This window comes from Drosophila arizonae, chromosome 3 (genome assembly GCF_054131065.1).
Source record: "Drosophila arizonae isolate 15081-1271.41 chromosome 3, UAZ_ARI_1.0, whole genome shotgun sequence".
NCBI lineage: Eukaryota > Metazoa > Arthropoda > Insecta > Diptera > Drosophilidae > Drosophila > Drosophila arizonae.
Window position 1 is genome coordinate 20,877,062 of NC_142923.1, and position 15,918 is coordinate 20,892,979.

A 15,918-nucleotide genomic window follows, 5' to 3' on the forward strand; every position below is an offset into this window, starting at 1 on the left:
CGGACAACTCTTCCTCCACACCCCTCCCCCCTCCCTCTTTCTCACTCAGTCGCTATCTGCCTGCTCCACTGCATTCGTTTGCATGTCGAGCACTTGCCGAAGCGCTTTCACTTTTCCCAACTTTTTGTCAATTCAAGAATTCTTGTCGTACAATGAACCCAACTAGATTGTAATTTTTTCATGTTCGATAATGTTGTAATGAAACTGATTGCATCAAACGAAGTTTTGTGAATACTTATAATGCAAATCTTTAAATATATGTCAGTAGAATATTTTTGCATGCTAATCAAAGGTTAAATGTTATAGACAAAGACTATATTTCTTATTTATTTATAAGCATATTTTTTTTTTAGAAATAAAGCTTAAAATATAATATTAAGTATATGCAAAAAATTATAAAAGTATAAAAAATATTGTCAATGTGATATCAATATTTTATCAAAATTAGCAATATATTAAAAATAATATAGCTGTAATGTTAATCAAATAATAGTGAAAATATTTTTTAAATATTTAAAATTCTAATAATATTAATTTAATAAAAATCGAATCAAGAAAAAAATTAGTAACAAAAAAAAAATTATTAAATTCACAATTAAACATTATTAATATTAAGAATTAAAAAAAAAACTCATAAATTATATAAAATTTAATAGATTGAACTTTAAAACTAATCTAATAACTATAAAGTAACTAATTAATATAATTTAAAACTATCAAAAATATTTGTTTTTACTTATATATAAAGTATAAATTTTTAGCTTTTATGGAGACTACACTACTTAAACTTAAATAAAAAAAATAAAAAAACAAAAAAAAAAAACACATATTAAATGTAATATATTTTTCTATACCCTACTATTCCAATAAACTAATAAAAAACTATACATCTAGGATTAAATATTGCTTCTAATATCATTACATGCTTTAAGTATTATGTATCACATTTAGGCGAGCCATTGGAAAATTAATGAAATATGTAAAGTTAACGATTTGATTAAAAACTCCTCAAGCCTAAACAAAGCTGAAATTCTTAGGGTTTCTTAGGCAATAGAGCCATAGCCATAATAAGTAAGCAGGAAAATATCTTATCAACTGCAGCTGCTTCTGGCTGTCTTTGAGGCTGTGAGCCGTGGCGTGGAAATGGAAAAGCATTTGCATGTGCTTAGCAGGATCAAGGATAAGCGCCAGCCAACTGATTGAGTCATTTTTTTTTTCTATTCATTTTTGCTGTTGTAAAGGAAGACAATGCCGCGACCGCCGTTGCTGAAAGTGATCGTGATACGTGATGGAGGCCGCAGATGCGGCGGTGCTCGCGTCTCAGAGATAGACTTCTTCCCATTTCTTTCCATTATTCTCATATCCAGTGCGTGGCATTCAAGCGATCAGCCAAATAACAACAAACAATGTTCTGCGTGGAGAGAACGGGGTGTAAGAAGGGTGCGGCTGGGTAAGGTATGGATGGTAGGGGAGGTATAGCATTCGTTGTCCTTATTATCGCTGCATCCTTTTGTGGCTGTTTTGTTAGCTTTGATCGCTGCTACTTAGCATTTTCCTAGCTGCCTTTGTTGCTGTTGTTGTTGTTGTCGATTTGTGCATGCTTCAGTGCATTTTCCACTGCCAACAGTAGCGCCTTTTTCATGACACTCAAACGAGGCGAGAGACAGGAGAAAGGGGTTACAACCGAAACAGTTGGCCAACAGATACTGGAATTGAGATAGTAAATCTGATAGGGCCTCTTACAAAATTACAGACAGATGCTCAAATGCCGTATTACTCATTCATCATTTAACATGCCGTTAAAAGTCTAGTTAATTAGCTAGTTACCTAATATGTCTTTGGTCCAAAACAGGTATGAGGATAGATGCACTTTAATTAATGATATATTGATTGAAGTAGTGGAAAGGTTCTGATTGTATTGATATGGATAAACAGTTTTATAAACAAGCTCTCAGGACAAAATGTTGGTTTGCATAAAAATTATAAACCATATACTTTAAATACTGGTGAAATTTAAAATATGATTCTAATGTTAGATAGTAAAGTATAAAAAATTATAAATTAAAATTTATAAGAAAACAAAGACCTAATACAAAATATTTTTTTTTTTAAATTATTTTTTATTTATTTATTATTTATATTAGTAATGTCTTCTCGAATTTAAAAAAAATTTAATATATAATTAATAAAAATAATATATACAACTAAAAACTCACTAATAAAAAAAATAAAATAAATATTTAATTCTATTAAAAATTATTATAAAATATTTTTTAAATAAGTAAATAATGTTTTTTTTTAACAACAAAAATTATGTAATAAGAATTATTAATTAATAAACACAAACATAATATGTAAATAATAGAAATTAAAATTAAAAATTAAAAATAAGCACATTATTACTAAAAACTATTATATTAATAAAACTTATAAATAAATGCGAGAATTTCAAGTAAATAAAATGAATCAAACTGTGGACGCATATTTAGGCAATATGAAAAATAATTAAAATAATAATTATTATAATATTAAGATCCAAGCCGTAGGCTAAAGGCAAATATAGATTATCCAAATGGTTATAAAACGAGATTGACATCTGATTTAGGGTATCTGCAAGTCAGTCAAAAATTTATTGAAATATCAAAGTATACCAAATATCTACATATTGTCGATTCTCTTCTTTTTACCATTGCGCCAGGGATCAGTGCTAGGGCTGCGAGTCGAAACGGCATATATTATCTTGTCAAAATTCCAATTCGATCAGTTGAAATAGAAAATGTTCAGCTGGAATCCGAGACGATATTGGGAGCTATGGCCCTACGAGATACCGCTTCACCACTTTCCGGGCCATCCCCAGCTGCCGCAGGAGCCGGCGTTGCAGCGGCCGATGCGGCAACTGCGTGCCACATACACGCTGCATTTCGATGCAATGGCTGAGGAGCAGTACGACAGGGCAGAGAAGCTAAACTTTATGAAACGCTGCTATCTGCTGGGCGCTCTTTTCACTGCGGTTGGCCTGTTCCAGTGGCTGCTGCTGGCAGGGCTGCTGGAGAAGCATCGCCTGTTTGGTCTGGCCGGATTTATCTGTATGGTGTTGTCCTTCGTTGCTCTGGTTCTGCTCACTTTCTGTACGCGTTGGCGCTCCCATTTCTGGTACGTCTGCCTCTTTTCCTCGATCTTTGTGGAGACCATTGTGCTGAGCATAGTGCTGCTGCTGCCCGAACGAACGATCGTCAATATTCTGGCTGCCACTGCCACCTCATTCGCTGGCCTGATCCTCTTCTATCTGCTAGGTGCCCTTCTGCCCATGATTGTGCTGCCTGGCATCATAGTCTTCTCAGTTATTCTTATCGTATTCACCCTGGCCAGCGCCACGGTCCTCATCCTGTTTATAGTGACCGACCAGCAAACATATCACTCCATCTACTTTGGCATCCTCTTCTTTGCCACGATGCCCATGTGTCTGTTCCATGCTCAAATCGTACACGGGCGCAGATATCAGTTGCCCAGGGAGGAATACGTGAGCTGTGCCGTTATCATCTACATGCACCACGTCCTATTCTTCATGGCTATTTACTACTATCTGTGGGTCTTTGACTGGTGACCATCATCAATGCATCAATGAATGATTGGCAGGACGAATATATATGTTTATATATTTTTGAATAGACCGGTAATTGCCCAAGTTATATATGTAATCGAATGCTGCTTAAATATATGCCTATTTTTATCAATGTAGCCAATTTTTTTTATTTTGGCCCTAACAGAGCTAAGCCTTATCTTAACTTGAATTTCCTTTTATGAGCCTTTTAGTTTAAAGCAAAAATAATTTTAAATTATTGCAAAATAAAAAATTAACTTTGATTAATTTATTAAATTTTAATATCTTTTTCTTATATACTTATTATACTTAATATACCATAAAGTATTTAAAGAGAAAAAAAAATAATTTGCTGATAAATATATGTTTTTACCTTTAATAAAATGAATATTTGAATAGTTACCAAATTACTTTTAGCATTATATTTTTATACTTAAGAAAATATATCTGAATATTAAAAAAAAAAAGTATACACATTTTAATAAATTAATGCACATTTTTTATATTTTAATACATAATATATTTTTGTTTTTCGTAATGCCATTTTATACAAAAATTAAGAATAGAGTCGTCCAAAAATGTATAATAAAATGTATAAATAAAATGTAATATGTATAACATAAGAAATATGCCATTTAATTATTTGAAATATATAATTGTAATAATAAATAATAAAACATGAATATTAATCAAGCCTAAGGCAAAGCATAGTAAAACGATAATTATAATCAAGACAGATTTGCCTTCATTGTCATTTTAACAACTATTGGAATGTTGCGTAATAAATTTATAGGTTAAACTGATGACAAAATGCCGCCGACTCATCGGCAAACGATACAGGGCTCGCAGCGGGCGGAGCAGATGCGCCAGCTGGAGCAACTGCAGCGCCAACAGCAGCAACAGGAGCAGCAGCAACGGATACAGGTATTGCAGCGTCAGCTGCAGCAACTGCAGCAGCAACAGTCGCCGCAACAGCAGCAGCAGCAACAGCAAAACCAGCCTCCGCCACCGCCGCAGATTGTATTCGCACGTGGCTATCCGCCGGATAATGCACGTGGCGAAGGCAACCGGATCATCGTCATTATACCGGAAGAATTATATCAAAGATTCATACGTTTCGTATATCTGTGGGCACTCTTCTTCATACTCATCTACTGCACCACCTGTCTGGTCATATCGACCTTGCAAATCAATCTGCGCGCCGAGGTGCCGGTGCCCTTCTATGTGTGGCTCATATTGGGGTTCGTCCTGATGATAATACTGCAGTGCTGTCCGAAGACGCAGCGCATCTATCCGCTCAACTGGATACTCGTCATCCTGATTGTGCTCACGATAACATTGACCAGTGCGTATGCAATGGATCTGTACGACTGGAAGGTCCTGCTGACTGGCATGGCCATATCGTTCGTTTTGGTTGCACTCTTTCACGTCATGGGCGCGCTCTGTCCGCAGACCTGGCTGCCGGGCGGCCTGCTCACTGGCTGCCTAACGCTCTTCATGATAGTCGCCATCATTGTGTTACTATTCCTGATGATCTTCTTGCGTGATCCGGTCTATTGCCTGGTCTTCTTTGTCCTCCTACTTGCGGTAACGCTATTGGGCATGCCATATCATGCGCAATTTATACACGGACGCCTCCAGGCCATACCATTGTTTACAATGGGCACCTGTGCCCTCTCTGTCTTCATTGACTTCATCATCTGCGCCCTGTGTATTTCCATTTTCTATTTGTACTATATCTACGCGACAACGGGCGTATGGTTCAGAATGTGGTTAAGTACATAAATGTACTATATATATATATATTTATAGAAATGTACATAATAAATATATATATAATATATTTGTATGCCTAGCCAGTGTATCCAATAAATTAAATATGTATAGTAAATATGTAAATAAAATAAGATAATTAAGTCATAAACATTAAATATCAAAAATAAATTCCTTACAAATTAAAATACATTAAAAATAGACAATATAAGACATTAAGATCAAAGTGTATATTAAATTAAAAAAATAAGATAAAATATTAAAAGAATATTATCATTTTGTTACATTATTATTTTGTTTAAAAACATTTTTATTTTATTTTTATTTTTTAAAATAATTATTTATTGAAACAAAATAAATATAATTTATTTATTATTGTTATTTTATGTATTTTTTCTTTTATATTTTTGCAAATAAAGTAAGTACAATATTTATATAAGAAAAATTTCGGAAAAAATGCAAATGAAAGTCCGAGACTGGATACAAATATTTCTAGTTATATAAATATTAAATTAAATAGGTTTATTAATTTTATATTAGTTTTATATGTTTTATTGTCAAAAAGTAAAGTTCAATAAATAAATTTGAAATGAAATTCGTATCGAAAACAAATTGTATTGAGCACAGAAATATTGTAAAAATTTGCAAAACTGTTTTAGATTTAGATTTAGTTGATGTGAATTCTTAGACATAAATATGATTACGAAACCTTGATTTCACTGTCAATTAATTGTCATTAACTTTAGGAACGACGTGTTGTAAATTTATATGTTTAACTGATGACAAAATGCCGACAGTTAATCGGCAATCGATGACGCCGGAGCAACGGAAGGAGAAGATGCGCGAGCTGAAGCAGCTGCAGCGCCAAAGGGATGAGGAGGATACGCGAACAACACTACATGACTGTATGAGTATGTGCTATTTAACCGAGTCTCAGGAAGACGACCAACGAAAGCCCGAGATAGTATTCGTACGTGGCGAAATACCGGCTTATTTGCGGGGTGATCAAACTAAAATTGTGGTCGTTATACCTGATGAGCTCTATCGAAGATTCATACGCGATGTATATTTGTCGGCATGCTTTTACATACTGATCTGCGGCTCCACCTGGCTGATCATATCGATCTTGAAAATCAATTTGCGCGCCAAGGTGCCAGTGCCGTTCTATGTGTGGTTCATAATTGCGGTTTTCCAGTTTGATATGATGATGTGCTATCCGAAGATGCAGCACATCTTTCCGCTTAACTGGATACTCGACTTCCTGTATGTGTTCCTACTAACACTAGGCGGCGCCTATGGGATGGATCTATTGAGTTGGAAACTGTTGCTGATCTTCCAGGGCGGTGCGCTCGTTTTGATAGCATTGCTGCACCTCATGGGCATACACTGCCCGCCCACCCAGGGGCTATGCGAGCGACTGATGAGCTGCCTGGCTAGCATATTTCTGTTCGCCTCACAGATCTTATTCTTTGTGCTGTTATTCTATAGCCCACCGATCCTTTGCTTAGTGTTCTTTGTCCTGCTACTGTCGAGTCAGATCATACTAACGCCCTACAATGTGCAACTCATACACGGACGCCTCAGAGAAATAACATTTTTCAGAACGAGCTATTCAGCCCTCTTGATCTGCATGGAATTTACCGTCTGTGTCCTGTCTTTTGGGGCCTTCTATTTGTTTTATGTCTACGTGGAAACGGGCGTATGGCCTAACTGGTCGTACACGGGTTAATTTTAAATCGTATATTCACAATATATCTATGTATGTACAGTATATTCTCCCTTTTAATTGAACTGAACTTAAGTGTGAAAATGACAACAAATTTCAGTTCATCAATATCATTTCATTCATGCTGCTTGAATGTCAAAATTGGAAAATCATTTGTTATTGTTTTATTTTGTTTTAATTTTTGTTTGTTTTGTTTGGTTTTATTTTTTAAGTAACATTGATGAAGTTGTGCATGTTCTGGTTAGTATCTGCTTTTCCAGTGGCCTTTCCTACTGTCAAAATCGAGAAAGTTGCAAATTAACGAATGGATCGCCGTGAAGCCGATGTATATGGAGGTCCGCCGAATCTAAATTTAAGTCACGAGGTGCGCATCTATTTGCTGAGCGCAATGTTCGCCCTCGCAGCCCTGATCCAATGGATACTCATTGGATACTTTTCGGATTGGCGCAAATACAAAATGCCCCAGGAGCGCTATGGCTTCTGGCTGATGGCCACATTCTTTGGCATCTGTTTGCTGTCCTGTACGCCGTGCGGTCGTCGCTGTCCCTGGAACGTGATGCTCGTTATAATCATTGTTGAATCGTCTACGCTCTACATTGCGGTCGAGCAGCAGAATTCCAGGGGATATATGGTCAATATATATGCTGTCACAATTGTGTTCTTGGTGGTCATCACATCCATCTTCTATGGTGCGTACTTTCCAATGCGTATGGTGCCAGGTGATCTGATGCTCAGCCTGGGCGTCGCAGTTGCCAATATAATGATGATACTGTTCTTCCTCAATGCGTTCATCATCAAGAACGATACTATATTTACTATAGTGCGTAACTATTTTGCCTTCACAGCGATCACAATGATCATGTATACGGCCACCATAATACACGATCGGCAATCCGATGTGCCCAAACACGAATATATCTATCTCAGTGTTTTGCTCTTCTTTGGCCAAATGATACTCCACGAACGCATCCTGGCCATTTCCGCGAGTACGACACGCTCGCAGGCATGCGAGTCAACAAAAGCCATTTAGATCTATTCCAAAAGTGATTAAAAAACTGAATATATATATGTATATGTATATGTATATATATGTGTATATGTATATATAGATGTATGTGTATTCATACTGTAATTGATATTTAATTGCAGCTCAAGTCTAGGCAAACATATTGTAAGGCAACTCTTCAGCCTGGCCCATGGATGAGTTGCGTTTGGACAGCAAGAAGATTGTATTTGTAGGCCACGATAACCAGCAGGGAATTACGTGAATCCATTTGATATGTACACATGGAAATTTAGTCAAGACATAATAATACTATGTTAATTTAACCCAATCAGAGACGAAGATATGCAGAAATGTGAAGCAAATATTAGGACACATCATTAAAAATAAAATTTCAGCTGTTTGATCTATGAACTAAAACTAAAGGAGCTGCAGCAATTGCAGTTGCTGACACTTTCATTGTCTTTTGATAAATGTATGTTTATATAGCTATATAGGAACCATATGTGTATTTGCTATATTCGACTCAAATCAATTGAATGGGCGGCGCGTGCTATACGTCTCAGAGCACAATGTAAATGCAAGTGATATAAATAAAAGTCAGATAAAGCACTTTAATTGTTATAGCTGGGGATTGTCTGGCCTTTGTTTATACGGTAGTAAACAGGTGACTCAAGTGAAACAATAATTTATATTGATAATATAACAATTCCATTGCGTGCTCTGTTGGCGAATTCTAAAAAAAAAGGTGTCAATCAGAACAGATTATATAACTACAAAAGAATGTAAGGTGTGTGAGAGGGAATGACAGGGGTAGGAGAGAGGCAAGGAGGGAAAGTGAAAGAGATAGACGAATATAGAGAAAGTAAGACGGAGACAGAACTAAAGAGTAAAAGAGAGAGCAAAAATATAGAGGGAGAGGGAGGTATAGAGAGATGTCTTTGTCAACGCCGATTTCAAAATCTCAAATGAGAGAGCGAGAGAGAGACAGATTAAAAAGGAAGAGAACAGCAGAAAGATAGAGATAGATAATAAAATAAATAGTTATTGTGCGGGAGAGACATTGAAGAGGAGGCATTATATAAAACTAAATATATCAAACCAATTTTACTTTGATAGATTAGAATAGAATAGAGTTCTTGTATCAAGAATATATTATTGACATTAATTAATTAAAACTGAAATTGCTTTTTAATAAATCAATAATTTGTATACATGTTGGCTGCGGTACGAATGAATATTTCTATATATAGAGTATACTCATATGCGTATACATAAATATTAATTTTGACAATTCAAGCTGTGTAAATATTATGGTCAAAATACTTCCTTGCTACTAAATAAATTTTATTTTTAAACTGTCGCGTGTAGATAATAAATATTTATGAAAAAATACAAAAGCCATTGCGAATCACAGAAATAATCACAAAAGGAATTCCACAAAGCTTCATATGTTATGTTAAGAATATGTAAAAAATTAAAGAAATAAAAATAATTATAAATAAAGTTCACAAATGAAAAAAATTCAAAAACAAATAAAAAAGTTAATATATGCAAAAATTTAAAACTAATAAATAAAAAAAATAGAAAATAAATTTAAAAAGTAAAACAAATTAAATTATAAAAATTCTAATAATAAATAAATAGTTAAGAAACAAAACTACAATAATTTTAGAAGCAAAAATATATAAATAGCGAAAAATTCATTCAATGCTGAAGAGCAAACAAAAATTCCAAAATAATATTTTCATAAACTCTGTCGTCTCAGCCAAAATGCAAACAATTTCCTGTCTCAAGTGTTTGATCAAAATTCAACCAACGCCTTTCTGTTACAGACGCCACCCCTTTCCTCCGTTTAATATTCGAAAGGAGATTTGCGCATCGATTTAAACTGGATTAACAAAAAAAGTAACTATAATACTTAAAAAAAAAAAAATTTACATAAAGTATCTCTTGCCTCAATTGGACGCCGCTTTAAGCTGGCGTAACTGAATCCTCGACTACCTCAACCTCTTACGAAAATAAAAAGAGAAAAAAAGAAGAAGGAAGAACTGGATTAATGGGCGCTCGCCGCTGTCCAGGGGCAAAACAATGCGGCAGCTGGCGCTAAACAAAGGATGCCAAGGCGTTCGCGAGCTGCCAAAGAACAATGGCCAGGCATTAGTAGCGCCTGCGCGATTCCGCTGCCGTGGCCCGATCTACATGCCGATCCACTTAAGGTCCAAGCGAGGCGAAAAGAAAAAGTATTTAGAACAATACGAAAAACTCGTTATGAGTCACACAAATCTCAGACTACGCTAGGGCATCCTAACCGCTGTCCAAGCCAGCTATGCATGTGTGTGTGTGTGTGTGTGTAGAGGTATTTAGGGCATTGCTACGATCAACCCCCAACCCCTTTCCAGCCGCCGCGGTCAGTCGCGAAAACAATCAGCGGGCAGAAATGTTGATTATGATGCGTTTGAGAAGCTCTATGACTATAGATATGTTGAGCTCAGTGAGAGAGAGAGAGAGAAAGAGAGAGATAGGGATATAAGGAGAAAAGGTATAGAGGGAGGGCCAGCAGCCAAGCTTACCGTTGCGTTACCTTGTCGTGAAAATCTAGCACGAAAATCGTGGGAAATTTCCCAAAAGCGCATATCGAATGCAATTAAACGGCCGCGATTCGTGGTGGTTGCTGCCAAGGCGAAGGGAAAGCCAAGGCACTTGGCAGCTATGGCTATAACACCACCACCACCACCACCCAATGGCATTATAATTATTTATCATTCGGGGTGGAAATTGTGTGCGCGGAAAAACTTGAAATAAAAAGCTGCGCGCATATTTTCTATAATTTTCACCCCAAAAAGAAAAAAACTGAACTGAACTGAAATTTCCGCTTGTTGCGCGGTCAGCGAAATCTACACAAAATCGTGATTTACCTTTCCGGTGACAACGATTCCGTATGCGGAAGTGTTGCAACACGACCTGGCGCCGCATTGCGTGGTATCTGCCAGCAGAGGTAGGCGTCAAACGTGGGAAAGTTTGGCAGGCAACAGGCGGCAGCAATTCGTTTTAATGAAATGCAACAAAATGTGCCCAAAGTCCGTTAGATCTGTTGCTGCCTGATAAGGCCAACTTACAGCCGAGGGTGGCGGAATGCCTAAAGGAAAAAAGCCCAGTTACAACATATGTCAACTGACAGGGGGGCCAAAGGGAAGATCTTTGATTATAGTGTCTACTCCAAGCACGTTACCATACATAGCTCAGAAGCTATGCTATGCGTGTTTCTTCATTTCATTAAGTATATCTCATCAAGATAGAAATTCGGAATAAAAAAATTGTGCTGAAGCATCATTAGGCAAGATTAAATAATGACTGCCGAAAATTGAAAAAACAGGCCACGACATAAATTTTAATATATATAATATAATAATAAAATATATAAATATTTTATTCATTTTACAGGCTTAAAGTCTTGTATTTCTAGAATACCAAAAATAAATTAATTAATAAAAATTAATAACTAAGTTGTGAGCCACCTTCCAATTCATATTATTTAATAGAATACTGATATAAATCATAAATTTTATACTTTACTGAACACAAAATAAAATGCATTAGTAAAATAAATTTGCAAAAAACATTTTAGTTTAAATATTTTATTATTATATTTTTTATTAATGTTATTTAATGTTTATTTACTAAGAAATTCCAAATAAATTTCGCATACTAATTTTAATATTTATTATTTACTTGATTTATTTCTGCTCAAGAATTTCGCCCTTCAGCGACTTGGCCAAACTAAAACACTATACGAAATTCATTAGGAATTCAAATTGTATCTTTTGCGTTAATTGGCTCGCTTGTTTGTTGTTGCCGTTACCCCCAGCATGACTGAGAAAATATATGTCTATATATGTATGTATATAAGCATCTTTGCCTCAGGTGTAGTAGTTGCTGCTGCTGGAACGTTACCTTTTTTCTTGTCAATATTTTCATTGGGAAAGCAAACAAACATGCTTAAAATAACAAATTAGCATAGACGAACGACACTAAAACAACAAGAGTACGAGTCAGAGGGAGAGGGAGAGAGAGATAGAGGGGAGTGTGTAAGAGAGAGAGGCAAACCCTTTGGGCGTTTTATACTTTAGTTTTTGTTTGCAGGGTAGCAGACTGTTAACAGCTGGCCTGGTTTAACAATTTGGTTAACGCATTCGACTCGACTCGACTTGCCACAGTGTTACATGCTACATCAATCAACGGAACGACTCATCGACTCCCCAAACGAGTCGACTCCAAAGCCTCATTCGAGTGGCCAACAAAATGGCGCATTGCTGTTAATGATGCCGACTTTGAAATTTTGCCGACTGCAAAATACAAATAAATGAACCAAGTGTCGCCTCCTTTTCGTTTTTTCGTCATCATCATCATCGTCGTCGTCGTCGTCGTCGTCGTCATCGGCCACATTCGTCATTTGGCAAACAAATAAAAGCGAGGCTATGCAACGGGTCGAGGACAGGCGCGACAGACGTGCTGACAGATACTCAGATACTTCATATTTTGCACTTCTCGCGAACGTGAATGATGTGCGAACAAGTTGTAATTATTTGAAGAGCTTCAATCTGCGATGGTCGAGCCTAAATAGAAGCCCACAAAAAGTGTAAAAAAAAAACCTGCCAAGCAGTTTGTCAACATTGAAAGAACATCATGAGCGAGTCTTCAAATTGACACTTTGTTGACTGACTAATGTTGCTTTGCAGAGATTTCTGACTCCGACTCTGACTCTGACTCTTTCAATGCGCGGAGGCTGCTGACAGCCTGTGAAATATTTATGTGAATATGTTGAATAATGGCAGCTGGATACCAACAGCTGGGCTAGCAAGAAAATTCCATTTAGAATCTTTGTAAATAAATTAAATATTTATTATAATTATGTCGTTAATTAATTACTAGTTCAGGAATGAGAATAATTATGCCTATTAAATATATACTTAAAAAACACCTAACTAGCTCCAACACGACTGTTTTTACATTTTACATTTGCAGACGAATCTTATATTTTACAAACTAAATAAAGTCAAGCTTAAGCTCTATAAAAAACTGAATTAATTAAATTTAACTTAATTAAGTTTAAAAATAAATAATTATAAATAAATATCAATAAATAAAATATTAAATATATAAATAAATAAGAAAAACTATATTTGTTGGCAATTATTTATAAACTTTTTTTTATAAGAAACAATCAAACAAAAACACAATTTATTTTATCTTGTTTTTGTATATAATTCTATACAATATATAGATTTCTATGCAATTTTAAAACCTGTTTTCTTCCCAAAAAAAAAAAAAAAAAATTGTCAATAAAATCAAACAAAGCCACAATTTATTTACAATTGTGTTTGTATATATAACTCTATGCAATATATAAATTTTTATGCAATTTAAAAACATGTTTTCTTCCAAAAAAAAAAAAAAAAAAATTGTCAATAAAAAAATCAAACAAAGCCACAATTTATTTACAATTGTATCGTAATTAAATCTATATAATACTTTATAAGAATTATACTACATGCCAACCCATCCCAAACAAGAACCACTCTGGGCGCACTTTTAAATGCTGTAAGTCCCGTTGACTGTCCATTAAAGTTAACCTTAACCCAAAAACTAAGCCATTTAAAAGTCACATTACACCTAAAAAAAATGAAAAAGGAAGAAAGATGGGAAAATCAAGAATAATTGCTCTATGATTGTCCAGTGAAGTGCTGAGCTCTCAGGAACTTACAACTTGTTTTTTTTTTTTTTTTGGTCTGTTGGCTAACCTTATTATTCAATTTCCTTGTAGTCTTAAAGTAATTTTGTGAACCAGGCCCCGAATAGTGAGTTCAGCCCAAGGGGCAAGCTGTCCAGCCAAGCAACATATTAGCCCGAAAATGCCAGGAGAGATAACTAGTTTTTGGGAACTGGCCTCAATAAGCAATAACTCAACACACTAATTATGAATTATGAAACAAAAGGGTTAAAAAGGAGTAAAAACGCAAAACCAATTGCACATTGACTTCGGCACGAACTGGGCCTGAGTCTCATAATCGAGTTAGAGTGAGAGAACCGGACCTGAGGACGAAGACGAAAAACTAAACTGACTGGTTGGCTTGCACAAATATTAAATTACCACAAATTTGTCGGCGCAGCATTAATGCAATAATTAAAATCAAGAACTAGACATAGACAGACACAGTTGCAGCTGAAGACGAAAGGACGGAAACCAAAACCCAAACCGAACCACCAATTGACAGACCCTTTTGCGAGAGAGCAAGCCAGACCTGAGGACGGGCATCCGTTGAAAGTCATGTAACTTATTTCTTGTTACGGTTGAGAAATTTTCTTCGTTTCCTTTCCATTCCAATGTTACGTTTTTTTTTTTTTTTTTTAGCAGTTGACATTGAAACTGAAGTTGCAAATGTAATACAAAACTAAAGCCGAACTCGAACTCGAAAAGTAACCCAAATAGGTTTCGGAAGCTGCGGTCGGAGCACCCCGAGACCAGGTTCTGGCCGCCCCTTTTTCTCTTATTCGCTGTGTCCAAATGTGTTTCCAATTTGTAGTCACTGCCGCTCTTTATCCTTATCACATCGAGTGGCACTCGTGAGAGAATTTGGTCGACTCGACCGCAAGTCGAATGCGGTGACATCCTTTTAATGCGACACCACCTCAGCAGGCGTCCCGTCTTTACCCCCTCCCTCTCCCGCTCTTCACTCACTTTCAGTCGGTCTCTGCCCTAGGGCGGCACCACCCCTCGCCACGAATGTGGATTTTAATTATGCTTGACAATGGTTACGGAATTGATTTTCGATATTTGATCATTCGCTGCGGTTAGTTAACGCTGTTTAGGCACCAACATATCACATACAGAAAGAGTGAGAGAGAGAGAGAGAGAGAGAGAGAGAGAGAGAGACCGCTAACTAAAGTGAGAGGGAGATCTTTGCCAACGACACAATGCCATATGAAATTACAGCGTTCCAAGCACTTGAACTGCATTTCCGCATCGAAATGTGTTAATGGGCCAAACCCATCCACCTCTCCCGCTCTCCTTCTCCCTCTCTCTCTCTCTCTCTCTCTCTGTCTCCCTAGTCTATCTGAATTCGGATCTTTTCGAGGCGTCAGAAGCCAGTGACAGCCGCCGCTGAGGTGTGCCAACTCCTGGCCCCTATTAGCCGTTGCATGATTTGCATAATTTGTAAGAGTTTCTTTCGCATCTGACATTAGAGACAGTTGCTTGCTTTTCTGTCTAATTTATGGAGTGCAAAGGGTAGTTAAGGCTGATACCAATGGTAAATCATTGAATTGAATGTTATTCCAAGCATGATTTATAATAGAGTTTTTTTTTTTTATAAGAATTTTTAAATAAAAAAAGTCTATTTTTTTTTTGTGCATGCCTTATATTAGAACTCGGAATGGAATCAAATTAGGCAAAAGGTTAAAGAATGCGTAAAGAAATGTAAAAAAATTTATATACAGAACAAATAAATAAATAAATAATTAATTACGCAATTTAAAAAAATTATATTTATTAAAATTTTTTTTAATTGAGTCTATTTATATTAATTTACCTTGATTGATTTTTAAATAAATTTATTCTTTAATTCATGTTTTATGAATATGTATTTTAAAAAATTATTAAACATTCAAAAATATATTACTTTTTATTTATTATGATATTTAACTGCAGACAAAATAATCATGTAAATTTACTTTTTTTTTGAGTTGTTAGACTATGACTAAATTTAGTTATATATGTAATTTTTTTATATAGAATATATAATTTATTGGGATTAT

The 15,918-nt window shown here is 35.5% G+C and overlaps 4 protein-coding genes and 1 long non-coding RNA gene across 5 annotated transcripts in view; 4 read left to right on the forward strand and 1 right to left on the reverse strand.

The window, feature by feature from the left end:
* Window positions 1-15,918, reverse strand: part of LOC149269858 (uncharacterized) — a 119,548-nt gene that overhangs the window by 3,788 nt on the left and 99,842 nt on the right. The gene's annotated exons all lie outside the window — the stretch shown is intronic.
* Window positions 2,675-3,738, forward strand: LOC108612047 (uncharacterized). The gene has a single exon (XM_018004931.2). The coding sequence runs from the start codon at window positions 2,777-2,779 to the stop codon at window positions 3,602-3,604; it is 828 nt and encodes a 275-aa protein (XP_017860420.1). The 5' UTR covers window positions 2,675-2,776; the 3' UTR covers window positions 3,605-3,738.
* On the forward strand, window positions 4,314-5,544 carry LOC108609512 (uncharacterized). Its single transcript, XM_018001233.2, has one exon. The coding sequence runs from the start codon at window positions 4,412-4,414 to the stop codon at window positions 5,384-5,386; it is 975 nt and encodes a 324-aa protein (XP_017856722.1). The 5' UTR covers window positions 4,314-4,411; the 3' UTR covers window positions 5,387-5,544.
* LOC108612046 (uncharacterized) lies at window positions 6,040-7,252 on the forward strand. Its single transcript, XM_018004930.2, has one exon. The coding sequence runs from the start codon at window positions 6,162-6,164 to the stop codon at window positions 7,101-7,103; it is 942 nt and encodes a 313-aa protein (XP_017860419.1). The 5' UTR covers window positions 6,040-6,161; the 3' UTR covers window positions 7,104-7,252.
* Window positions 7,210-8,577, forward strand: LOC108612048 (uncharacterized). Its single transcript, XM_018004933.2, has 2 exons — window positions 7,210-8,143; window positions 8,250-8,577. The coding sequence occupies exon 1, from the start codon at window positions 7,405-7,407 to the stop codon at window positions 8,128-8,130; it is 726 nt and encodes a 241-aa protein (XP_017860422.1). The 5' UTR covers window positions 7,210-7,404; the 3' UTR covers window positions 8,131-8,143; window positions 8,250-8,577.

Bases quoted from the DNA above. Each gene is read 5' to 3' on its own strand.
- LOC108612048 (XM_018004933.2), top strand. From the start codon at position 7,405: ATGGATCGCCGTGAAGCCGATGTATATGGAGGTCCGCCGAATCTAAAT.
- LOC108609512 (XM_018001233.2), top strand. From the start codon at position 4,412: ATGCCGCCGACTCATCGGCAAACGATACAGGGCTCGCAGCGGGCGGAG.
- LOC108612046 (XM_018004930.2), top strand. From the start codon at position 6,162: ATGCCGACAGTTAATCGGCAATCGATGACGCCGGAGCAACGGAAGGAG.
- LOC108612047 (XM_018004931.2), top strand. From the start codon at position 2,777: ATGTTCAGCTGGAATCCGAGACGATATTGGGAGCTATGGCCCTACGAG.